The sequence below is a fragment of the Anser brachyrhynchus genome (genome assembly GCF_964034855.1).
Source record: "Anser brachyrhynchus genome assembly, chromosome: 17".
Classification (NCBI taxonomy): Eukaryota; Metazoa; Chordata; class Aves; order Anseriformes; family Anatidae; genus Anser; species Anser brachyrhynchus.
Window position 1 is genome coordinate 9,836,089 of NC_137710.1, and position 12,502 is coordinate 9,848,590.

General features: G+C 58.6%; 1 protein-coding gene across 26 annotated transcripts in view; it reads right to left on the bottom strand.

Moving 5' to 3' along the window:
- Nucleotides 1-12,502, bottom strand: part of IGLL1 (immunoglobulin lambda like polypeptide 1) — a 35,939-nt gene that overhangs the window by 21,524 nt on the left and 1,913 nt on the right. For 3 of the 26 annotated variants that reach the window (XM_080559934.1, XM_080559932.1, XM_080559923.1), the window contains exon 1: nt 529-605. The exons of 3 other annotated variants lie outside the window; for them this stretch is intronic. In XM_080559934.1, the coding sequence (XP_080416060.1) occupies nt 529-574 (46 nt within the window). In that variant the 5' untranslated portion in view covers nt 575-605. Of the gene's footprint in view, nt 1-94; nt 386-528; nt 679-2,338; nt 2,724-2,837; nt 3,132-3,241; nt 3,267-4,845; nt 5,147-11,479; nt 11,856-12,502 lie in introns of those variants that run through there. 20 more of the 26 variants (XM_080559902.1, XM_080559936.1, XM_080559928.1 and 17 more) reach the window with 19 other exon arrangements.

The following is a 12,502-nucleotide window of genomic DNA, read 5'->3' on the forward strand; positions in this document are numbered from 1 at the left end:
ACAGTCCTGCTCAGCCCTTAGGGAGAAGGGAAGAAAGCCTCCATTTCTAGCTGTGGTCTGTCCCTCATGTCCCCATCGCTCTGTGTCACTGTACCAGCATAAGTGCTGTCCCTGCTCCCACAGTAATAGATGGCCTCGTCCTCGGCTTTGACACCAGTGATGGTTAACGTGGCCGTGGAGCCAGACTGGGAACCAGAGAATCGCGAAGGGATGCCCGAGGGTCTCTTGTCGTTGTAGTAGATCACGGTGACAGGGCCAGTGCCAGGGGCCTTCTGCTGGAACCAGCCATAGCTGTTGCTACTCCCGGAGCAGGTGATCTGCACGGTTTCTCCCGGGTTCGCCGACTTCGAGGCCGGCTGAGACACTGCTGCCTGGACCAGGGAACCTGGAGAGGGAGAGAAGAGAGGGGAGAAAACGGGGCTCAGTGAGTGCCCCACACGCACAGACCTCACCACGCAGCAGTAGGACGAGGACAGGGCCCCGTTGCCCAAAGGGCCCGGTCGGGCGCAGCGAGTGTGTCCAGGGCACCTGAGGTGTGGGCGAGCACCGCGAGGAGGAGAGGGGCCCAGGCCATGGCGAGATCCCACCAGCTGCGCGTCCCCACGCCGACGGGGCTGTGCCGCGGACCCCGACTCCCTCTTAAGCCCCTGCCCGGCCGCAGCACGGCCCCTCCCCACAAACCCGGCCCCACGGTCTCTGGCAGCCCCTGCCCCAGTGCTCCCCCTGCCCACGGCACTCCAAACTGTTCCCAGCCTCCGAACCACAAACAGCCTGCAGCCATGCACGCTCCACAGGGCCGCTTGGCAGCCAAGCCAGGTCGTGCTCAGCACGAGGTTGGAACATGGGAGAAATTTCTTCTCAGAAAGAGTGGTTCTGCCTTGGAACAGGCTGCCCAAGGAGGTGCTGGACTCACCACCCCTGGGGGCGTTCAAGGGAAGGCTGGATGTGGCCCTTAGGGACGTAGTTCAGTGGGTGACATCGGTGGTATGGGGACAGGGGGGACCGGATGCTGCTGAGGTGCTTTCCGCCCCCAGCCACTCGGTGATTCTCTGCACATCTGCCCTCGCTGAGCCCCAGCCGAGCCACCCGGCAGGGCTGAGGGCTGGCGGCGACGCTTTGCCCCCCGCCTGGCCGCAGGAGCTGCCTTCTCCTCCCCGGCGCTGCCCGCGGGGCTCCGCAGCCGGCCGGGCCCCGGCCCCGCGCTGCAGCAGCGCCTCCTGCCCGCCGCAGGCCTCGCACAGCACCACGAGGGGACCCCGGGGCCCTGGGCCCCTGGCGGCACCTGCAGGAGACTGAGGAGGAGAAACACGAGTGTTAGAAATCAGCCAAAGACTCCTCACCAACACCGTGCAGGTTCACGCGATCCAAGACACAAACCCACCCGTCACCACCCAAGCTCCCTGTGCCTCCCTCTGTGTACACATCCCGGGAAGCCTGCACCATTTGTCAGCAAAGAGCAACTGCAGAGCAAAGAACTGGGATCTCGTGCCCGACAGGAACTGTGTGGGCATCAGGAGCTTCAGGGCTACTCAGCAGTAAGTAAACACGCACACGTCCCCTGTGCCTGTGACTCCCAAGCGAGCTGAGGGACTGCAGCGGCCTCACAGCAATCAAGACCAGACGGCTGCACGAGTTCACATGAACTCAGTAGCATGCATCATCCACAAACTCGTCCAGCCAGAGGCAGCCCCACTGTCACCCACTCACAGTGAGGGCCTCAGCAGGCTCCAAAAGGGACATTGGCCCAATCCCAACATCGCCCAGTGCCAGAAGTGGGAGCACTGACACCCACACACAGCAGGGAACCCATGAGCCCGTAGCACCCATCGACGGGCACCCAGGGCAGATGGATACTGGCAGCACTGCAGCCTAAGCTCCCACAGTAATAGACAGCCTCTTCCCCGGCTTGGACCCCAGTGATGGTTAATGTGGACGTGGAGCCAGACAAGGAACCAGAGAATCGCGAAGGGATGCCCGAGGGTCTCTTGTCGTTGCTATAGATCACGGTGACAGGGCCAGTGCCAGGGGTCTTCTGCTGGAACCAGGCATAGTTGCTGCTACCCCCGGAGCAGGTGATCTGCACGGTGTCTCCCAGGTTCACCGACTTCGAGGCCGGCTGAGTCAGCGCTGCCTGGACCAGGGAACCTGGAGAGGGAGAGGAGAGAGGGGAGAAAACGGGGCTCAGAGAGTCATTAAACTCACAGCTATGGTCATGCAGAGGGGCCAGGAACCTGACTCAGCCCCACAGACCTGCTCCGCCCTCAGGGAGAAGGTCAGAAAGCCTCCATTTCTAGCTGTGGCCTGACCCTCATGTCCCCATTGCTCTGTGTCACTACACCACCATCAGCACTCCAGCTGCTGTCGTAGCCACCACAGTAATAGACGGCCTCGTCCTCGGCTTGGACACCAGTGATGGTTAACGTGGCTGTGGAGCCAGACGAGGAACCAGAGAATCGCGAAGGGATGCCCGAGGGTCTCTGGTTGTTGTTGTAGAGCACGGTGACAGGGGCACTGCCAGGGGCCTTCTGCTGGAACCAGGCATAGTAGCTGCTACCCCCGGAGCAGGTGATCTGCACGGTGCCTCCCAGGTTCACCGACTTCGAGGCCGGCTGAGTCAGCGCTGCCTGGACCAGGGAACCTGGAGAGGGAGAGGAGAGAGGGGAGAAAACGGGGCTCAGCGAGTGCCCTGCACACAAAACCATCTTCATGTACTGCGAAAGGGATCAACATCACTGGAAGAGAAGAGACCTCAGCTGCCCCCTTGTGGGAAGAGGGCAGAAAACCTTTGTCTTTAGCTCTGTGCTCTCCCGCACTTCCACATCTCTGCATCACTAAACCAGCACCACTGCTGTCCTCGTAGTTCCCACAGTAATAGACAGCCTCGTCCTCTGCTTGGACACCAGTGATGGTTAAAGTGGCCGTGGAGCCAGATGTAGAAGCAGAGAATCGCGAAGGGATGCCCGAGGGTCTGTTGGTGTTGCTATAGATCACGGTGACAGGGGCACTGCCAGGGGTCTTCTGCTGGAACCAGCCATACCAGCTGCTACCCCCACACCAGACGATCTGCATGGTGTGTCCCAGGTTCACCGACTTTGAGGCTGGCTGAGTAATCGCTGCCTGGACCAGGGAACCTGGAGAGGGAGAGGAGAGAGGGGAGAAAACAGGGCTCAGCGAGTGCCCCATACACACAGACCTCCCCATGAACTGGGAAAAGGAACACCACTACTGGAAGGGTAGAGACCTGTAGCCATGACAGAGAAGGGCAGAAAACCTTCATCTTTAGCTCCCCTCTCTCCCTCACTTCCACATCTCCCTGCGTCACTAAACCAGCACCACTGCTGTCCTCGTAGTTCCCACAGTAATCGAAAGCCTCGTCCTCTGCTTGGACACCAGTGATGGTTAAAGTGGCTGTGGAGCCAGATGTAGAAGCAGAGAATCGCGAAGGGATGCCCGAGGGTCTGTTGGTGTTGCTATAGATCACGGTAACCAGGGCACTGCCAGGGGTCTTCTGCTGGAACCAGCCATAGTAGTTTTCGCTACCCCCCCAGAGCAGGTGATCTGCACGGTGTCTCCTGAGTTCACAGACTTCGAGGCCGGCTGAGTAATCGCTGCCTGGACCATGGAACCTACAGCGGGAGAGGAGAGAGGGGAGAAAATGGAGCTTAGCGAGTGCCCCTCATGGACAGACCACACCTCGCATTAACGAGACAGGGCCAAGGGCCTTGGAGCTCATCCCCATTGCTCTCTGTCACCCTGAAACCAACGTAGCTGCTGTCGTAGTTCCCACAGTAATAGACAGCCTCGTCCTCGGCTTGGACACCAGTGATGGTTAACGTGGCTGTAGAGCCAGATGTAGAAGCCAAGAATCGCGAAGGTATGCCTGAGGGTCTCTTGGTGTTGTCATAGATCACTGTGACAAGACCAGTGTCAGGCGTCTTCTGCTGGTACCAGCCATAGTTGTTGTAGCTGCTCCCGGAGCAGGTGATCTGCACGGTGTCTCCCAGGTTTGCAGATTTCGAAGCTGGACCAGGGAACCTGGAGAGGGAGAGGAGCGAGGGGAGGAAATGGGGCTCAGCGAGTGCCCCACATGCACAGACCTCACCACGCAACAGCGGGATGGAGCGCCTGAGCCTGGAGGCTCTGCTGACACTGAGGGTCTGACAGCCCTGAACACAGAGCCCATGGCCAGAGCCCCATGGCCTTGCAAGGGCCTCTTGTCGTTGTAGACCACAGTGACAGGGGCAGTGCCAAGAGTCTTCTGCTGGTACCAGCTATAATAGTAACTGTCATAGTAGCTACCACCCCCGGAGCAGGTGATCTGCACGGTTTCTCCCAGGTTTGCCGACTTTGAGGCCGGCTGAGTCAGCGCTGCCTGGACCAGGGAACCTGGAGAGGGAGAGGAGAGAGGGGAGAAAACGGGGCTCAGCGAGTGCCCCACATGCACAGACCTCACCGCGCAGCAGCAGGATAGGGATGGTCCCAGTGGCAAAAGATTTTGGTCCCACCCAGGGACCCACAGCCCCACACACAGACAACGGACAGAGTCCCAGGGCCCCTGCAAGGAGAGATGCAAGCAGCAGCAAGAGAAGCACCAATGGGAGCAGGCAATGGGGCTGGGGACAGTATAAAGCCGTGCCTGTTTTAGGGACAGGAACAAGGCACACCAGCCCCAAAGACACCTTCCATACCACAAGGAACAATGGGGAGGACGTTCACAGTCATGGTCGTAGAGAGGGGATAAGAATCTGCCTACAGCCACAGCTCTGCACGGCCAACAGGAAGGAGAGAAAACCTTCCTAAGGCTTTGGATTCTCCCACTTCTTGTAACTCGTTGTCACCGTACACCACTCCAGCTGCTGTCGTAGCCACCACAGTAATAGACAGCCTCGTCCTCGGCTTGGACCCCAGTGATGGTTAACGTGTTTGTGGAGCCAGATGTGGAAGCAGAGAATCGCGAAGGGATGCCCGAGGGTCTCTTGGTGTTTTCATAGATCACGGTGACAGGGGCAGTGCCAGGGGTTTTCTGCTGGTACCAGCCATAACTGTAGCTGCTCCTGGAGCAGGTGATCTGCACAGTGTTTCCCAGGTTCACTGACTTCGAGGCCGGCTGAGTCAGCGCTGCCTGGACCATGGAACCGGGAGAGGGAGAGGAGAGAGGGGAGAAAACGGGGCTGAGCGAGTGCCTTGCACGCAAAAACATCTTCATGTACTGGGAAAGGGATAAACATCACTGGAAGAGAAGAGACCTCAGGGGCACCCTTGTGGGAGGAGGGCAGAAAACCTCTGTCTTTAGCTCCCGGCTCTCCCTCAATTCCTCATCTCCCTGCATCACTAAACCAGCAGCACTGCTGTCCCTGCTCCCACAGTAATAGACAGCCTCGTCGTCGGCTTGGACCCCAGTGATGGTTAACGTGGCTGTGGAGCCAGATGCAGAACCAGAGAATCGCGAAGGGATGCCCGAGGGTCTGTTGTTGTTCTGGTAGATCACGGTGACAGGGCCAGTGCCAGGGGTCTTCTGTTGATAGCAGACATACCCATTGTAGCTGCTTCCAGAGCAGGTGATCTGCACGGTGCCTCCCAGGTTCACCGACTTCGAGGCCGGCTGAGTCAGCGCTGCCTGGACCAGGGAACCTGGAGAGGGAGAGGAGAGAGGGGAGAAATCGGAGCTCAGCGAGTGCCCCACACGCACAGACCTCACCGCGCAGCATCAGGACAGGGCCCAGGCACCCAAAGGCTGCAGGCCCAGGAAGGAATCCACAGCCCCTGACAAATGGGAGCCTGAGGACCAGGGGTTGCTGGTGCAGCCCAGGGCTCCTTTGGGCCATCCCCTGCCCAGGTGATGGGCACAGACCCTGCACTATGGGGTGGGGTGGGCAGGGCTGAGTTGGGGACCTGTGCCACCATCAGAGGGGACAGCAGGGAGACAACTGCTCCTGTAATGGCAGGAGGTTTTTCTATCATTTCCCCATTGCCCCTGTGTCACTATACCAGCACTAGCACTGCTGTCGAAGCTCCCACAGTAATAGACTGGAGGCCTGGAGGTTCTGATGACACTGAAGGACCGACAGCCCTGAACACAGAGCCCATGGCCAGAGCCCCATGGCCTTGCAAGGACACCTGCCAGAACCAGGGATGCTGAATATCACTGCTCAGTCCTGCTCAGTCCTGAGGGACAAGGGCAAAAAGCCTCCATTTTTACCTGTGGTCTGTCCTTCACTTCCACGTTTCTCTGTGTCACTATACCAGCATCAGCACTGCTGTCCCAGTTACCACAGAAATAGATGGCCTCGTACTTGGCTTGGACACCAGTGATGGTTAACGTGGTTGTGGAGCCAGATGTGGAACCAGAGAATCGTGAAGAGATGCCCGAAGGTCTCTTGGTGTCGTCATAGATCACGGTGACAGGGGCACTGCCAGGGGTCTTCTGCTGGTACCAGCCAAAGTAGCTGCTGCTACCCCCGGAGCAGGTGATCTGCACGGTGTCTCCCAGGTTCACCGACTTCGAGGCCGGCTGAGTCAGCGCTGCCTGGACCAGGGAACCTGGAGAGGGAGAGGAGAGAGGGGAGAAAATGGGGCTCAGTGAGTGCCCCACATGCACAGCACTCCCCCCACAGCAGTGCGACAGGGCCAAGGGCCTTAGAGCACATCCCCATTGCTCTCCGTCACCCTCACACCAATATAGCTGCTGTCGTGGCTCCCACAGTAATAGACAGCCTCGTCGTCGGCTTGGACCCCAGTGATGGTTAACGTGGCTGTGGAGCCAGACAAGGAACCAGAGAATCGTGAAGGGATGCCCGAGGGTCTCTTGTCGTTGTAGTAGATCACAGTGAGAGGGGCAGTGCCAGGGGTCTTCTGCTGGTACCAGCCATATTCATTGTAGCTACCCCCGGAGCAGGTGATCTGCACAGTTTCTCCCAGGTTCGCCAACTTCGAGGCCAGCTGAGTCAGTGTCGCCTGGACCAGGGAACCGGGAGAGGGAGAGGAGAGAGGGGTGAAATCGGGGCTCAGCGAGTGTCCCACACACACAGCCCTCACCACGCATCAGTGGGATGGGGCTCCTGAGCCTGGAGACTCCAATGACACCATTCAACCAACAGCCCTGAACACAGATTCCATGGCCAGAGCCCCACAGTCTTGCAAGGACACTTGCGTGAATCAGGGATGCTGAATATCACTGCTCAGTCCTGCTTAGGCCTGAGGTTCAAGGGCAAAAAGCTTCCATTTTTACCTGTGGTCTGTCCTTCACTTCCACGTTTCTCTGTGTCACTATACCAGCATCAGTGCTGCTGTCCCAGTTACCACAGTAATAGGGGTCTTCATCCTCGGCTTGGACCCCAGTGATGGTTAACATGCCCGTGGAGCCAGATGTGGAACCAGAGAATCGTGAAGGGATGCCCGAGGGTCTCTTGTCATTGAGATAGATCACGGTGACAGGGGCACTGCCAGCAGTCTTCTGCTGGTACCAGCCATAGTAGCTGCCGCTACCCCCGGAGCAGGTGATCTGCACGGTTGTGGTGCTTTTACTCGGGTGGGCGGTCGAGCTCCACCACAACCGCTCTCTCACTCCCCCTCCTCAAAGGGAAAGGGGGAGAAAAATACAATGCAAAGGGCTCAAGTGTTGAGATAAGGACTGGGAGATCACTCAACAATTATCATGACAGGTAAAACAGACTCAGCATAGGGAGATAGTAAGGCTTATTGCCTATTACTAACAAGCTAGAGAAGTGAGAAACAAAGGAAAGAAACCAAAAGCACCTTCCCCCCATCCGCCCTATTCCACTGAGTGGCGCAGGGGAATCGGGGAATGGGGGTTATGGTCAGTCTATAGCGCTTCTTCTCTGCCGCTCCTTCTTAGTCACTCTTGTCCTCTGTGCTGTGGGGTCCCTCCCATGGGATGCAGTCCTTGGCGAACTGATCCAGTGTGGGCTTCCCACAGGAAGCAGCTCTTCAAGAACTGCTCCAGATGTGGGTCCGTACCACGGGGTCCATCCCTCAGGAGCAAACTGCTCCAACCTGGGTCCCCCACGGGCAGCAGCTCCTGCCAGGTCACCTGCTCCTGCGTGGGCTCCTCTCCACAGGCTACAGGTCTGGCCCAGAATCTGCTCCGGCAGGGGTCTTATACAGGCTGCAGCCTCCGTCGGTGCAGGTCCACCTGCTCCACCGTGGTCTCCTCCATGGGCTGCAGTGTGGAACCTGCTCCACCGTGGTACTCCGTGGGCTGCAGGGGGACGGCCTGCTCCACCATGGTCATCACCACAGGCCGCAGGGGACTTCTGCTCTGGCGCCTGCAGCACCTCTCCCCCTCCTTCTTCTCTGACCTTGGTGCCTGCAAGGCTGTTCCTCCCTCCTCTCACCCTCCCAGCTGCTGTATGGTGCAGCTTTTTTTTTTTTTTTTTTTTTCCCTGTCTTAAATATGGTCACAAAGAGGCGCAAACAACATTGCTTATTGGCTCATCTCTGGTCAGCAGCAGGGCCCATACCTAACATGGGGCAGCTTCTAGATTCTTCTCACAGAAGCCACACCTATGGCCCGCTGCTACCAAAACCTTGCCACGTAAACCCACTACAATGGTGTCTCTCGGGTTTGCCGTCTTCGAGGCCGGTTGAGTTAGTGCTGCCTGGACCAGGGACCTGGAGAGGGAGAGGAGAGAGGGGAGAAAACGGGGCTCAGCGAGTGCCCCCCACAGACCTCCCCATGAAATGGGAAAGGGAACACCACCACTGGAAGAGAAGAGACCTCAGCTGCAGCCATGACAGAGAAGGGCAGAAAACCTTCATCTTTAGCTCCCCTCTCTCCCTCACATCCACATCTCCCTGCGTCACTAAACCAGCACCACTGCTACCATCGTTGCTTCCACAGTAATAGACGGCCTCGTCCTCGGCTTGAACCCCAGTGATGGTTAACGTGGCTGTGGAGCCAGATTTGGAACCAGAGAATCGTGAAGGGATGCCCGAGGGTCTGTTGGTGTCTCTATAGATCAAAGTGACAGGGCCAGTGCCAGGGGTCTTCTGCTGGTACCAGCCATAACCGTAGCTGCTCCCGGAGCAGGTGATCTGCACGGTGTCTCCCAGGTTCCGGACTTCGAGGCTGGCTGAGTCAGCGCTGCCTGGACCATGGAACCGGGAGAGGGAGAGGAGAGAGGGGAGAAAACAGGGCTCAGCGAGTGCCCCACCATGCACAGCCCTCACTGCTGATATCGTAGGCACCACAGTAGTAGACAGCCTCGTCCTTGGCTTGGACCCCAGTGATGGTTAACGTGTTCGTGGAGCCAGATGGAGAACCAGAGAATCATTAAGGGATGACCGAGAGTCTCTTTGTGCCCTCATAGATCACGGTGACAAGGCCAGTGCCAGAGGTCTTCTGCTGGTGCCAGCCGTAGTAATATTTGCCATCACTGGTGGTGCTACCCCCGGAGCAGGTGATCTGCACGGTGTGTCCTGGGTTCACCAACTTCAAGGCCGTCTGAGTTGTCGCAGCCTGGACCAGGGAACCTGGAGAGGGAGGGGAGAGAGGGGAGAAAACGGGGCTCAGCGAGTGCCCCACACGCACAGCCCTCATGGCGCAACAGCGGGATGGGGACCCTGAACCTGGGAGCTCTGATGACACCATGGGACCTACAGGCCTGAACACAGAGGCCATGGCCAGAGCCCCACGGCCTTGCAAGGACACCGGCCAGAACCAGGGATGCTGAATATCACTGCTCAGTCCTCCTTAGGTCTAACAGGCAAGGGCAAAAAGCCTCCATTTTTACCTGTGGTCTGTCCTTCACTTACACACTTCTCTGTGTCACTATACCAACATCAGTGCTGCCGTCCCCGTTACCACAGTAATAGACGGCCTTGTCCTCGGCTTGGACCCCAGTGATGGTTAATGTGCCTGTGGAGCCAGACTGGGAACCAGAGAATCGCGAAGGGATGCCTGAGGGTCTCTTGTCATCATAGTAGATCACAGTGAGAGAGGCATTGACAGGGGTCTTCTGCTGGTACCAGCCATAAGCGTAGCTGCTGCTACCCCCGGAGCAGGTGATCTGCACGGTGTCTCCTGGGTTCGCCGACTTCGAGGCCGGCTGAGACACTGCTGCCTGGACCAGGGAACCTGGAGAGGGAGAGAAGAGAGGGGAGAAAACGGGGCTCAGCGAGTGCCCCACATGCACAGACCTTACCACGCAGCAGCAGGACAGGGCCCAGGCACCCAAAGGCTGCAGGCCCAGGAAGGAATCCACAGCCCCTGACAAATGGGAGCCTGAGGACCAGGGGTTGCTGGTGCAGCCCAGGGCTCCTTTGGGCCATCCCCTGCCCAGGTGATGGGCACAGACCCTGCACTATGGGGTGGGGTGGGCAGGGCTGAGTTGGGGACCTGTGCCACCATCAGAGGGGACAGCAGGGAGACAACTGCTCCTGCAATGACAGGAGGTTTTTCTATCACTTCCCCATCGCCCCCGTGTCACTATACCAGCACTAGCACTGCTGTCCCAGCTAGCACAGTAATAGACAGCCTCGTCCTCGGCTTGGACCCCAGTGATGGTTAACGTGCCCGTGGAGCCAGATTTGGAACCAGAGAATCGTGAAGGGATGCCCGAGGGTCTCTTGGTGTCCTCATAGATCACGGTGACAGGGGCACTGCCAGGGGTCTTCTGCTGGAACCAGCCAAAGTAGCTGCTGCTAGCCCCGGAGCAGGTGATCTGCACGGTGTCTCCCGGGTTCACCGACTTCGAGGCCGGCTGAGTAATCACTGCCTGGACCAGGGAACCTGGAGAGGGAGAGGAGATAGGGGAGAAAACGGGGCTCAGCGAGTGCCCCACACGCACAGCCCTCACTGCTGCCATCGTAGGCACCACAGTAGTAGACAGCCTCGTCCTCAGCTTGGACCCCAGTGATGGTTAACGTGTTCGTGGAGCCAGATGGAGAACCAGAGAATCATTAAGGGATGACCGAGAGTCTCTTTGTGCTCTCATAGATCACAGTGACAAGGCCAGTGCCAGAGGTCTTCTGCTGGTGCCAGCCGTAGTAATATTTGCCATCACTGGTGGTGCTACCCCCGGAGCGGGTGATCTGCACGGTGTGTCCTGGGTTCACCAACTTCAAGGCCGTCTGAGTTGTCGCAGCCTGGACCAGGGAACCTGGAGAGGGAGGGGAGAGAGGGGAGAAAACGGGGCTCAGCGAGTGCCCCACACGCACAGACCTCAGCGCGCAGCAGCAGGACAGGGCCCAGGCACCCAAAGGCTGCAGGCCCAGGAAGGAATCCACAGCCCCTGACAAATGGGAGCCTGAGGACCAGGGGTTGCTGGTGCAGCCCAGGGCTCCTGGGGGCCATCCCCTGCCCAGGTGATGGGCACAGACCCTGCACTATGGGGTGGGGTGGGCAGGGCTGAGTTGGGGACCTGTGCCACCATCAGAGGGGACAGCAGGGAGACAACTGCTCCTGTAATGGCAGGATCTAGTTTTTCTATCACTTCCCCATTGCCTTGTGTCACTGTGTCAGCGCTAGCACTGCTGTCGTAGCTCGCACAGTAATAGACGGCCTCGTCCTCGGCTTGGACCTCAGTGATGGTTAATGTGGCCGTGGAGCCAGATTTGGAACCAGAGAATCGCGAAGGGATGCCCGAGGGTCTGTTGTTGTTCTGGTAGATCACGGTGACAGGGGCACTGCCAGGGGTCTTCTGCTGGAACCACGCATAGTAGCTATAACCCCCAGAGCAGGTGATCTGCACGGTTTCTCCCGGGTTTGCCGACTTTGAGGCCAGCTGAGTCAGCGCTGCCTGGACCAGGGAACCTGGAGAGGGAGAGGAGAGAGGGGAGAAAACAGGACTCAGTGAGTGCCCCACATGTACAGACCTCATCAGGCTGCAGCAGTGGGATGAGGCCACTCTGCCTACAGGCACCCGTCAGGCAGCAGGACCTATGGCTCCACAAGGCTGCCCATGAGCTGACGGTGGTGGGCACTCTGGAGTCCCACTCCAGAGGCCACCTGGATTCATGCCTCTTGTCAGGAGCAGCCCCACTCTCAGCTCTGATTTGTACCCGGCAGCCCCTGGTGTCCAGGAGCCACCACACACATGGGAAATGCCCCCACCTGCAGAACTCCCTGGCCCCGCAATGCCCACCCCAAGGTGCCCAGGACTCGAGCAGCTGATGGGCAGGGGAAAGGGCATCGTTGCCGGGGGCTCCATTCCTGCAAGCAGCACAGAGGGGATGTGCTGGAACACGGCACTTGCCACGTGATGGGTTCCATCCCACTGGGCACATTGGCAGCTCCTTCACCATGTTCAAGCAGCAGCAGCAGGCAGTCAAGGGGCTCTGGGCCACACCAGTAAAGTGACTCACTTCCTAACTGCTGGGACTCACTGTGACCCTGGCAAGCACTGCCGTCCTTGCTCCCACAGTAATAGACAGCCTTGTCCTCAGCTTGGACACCAGTGATGGTTAACGTGGCTGTGGAGCCAGACGTAGACGCAGAGAATCGTGAAGGGATGCCCGAGGGTCTGTTGGAGTTTCTATAGAT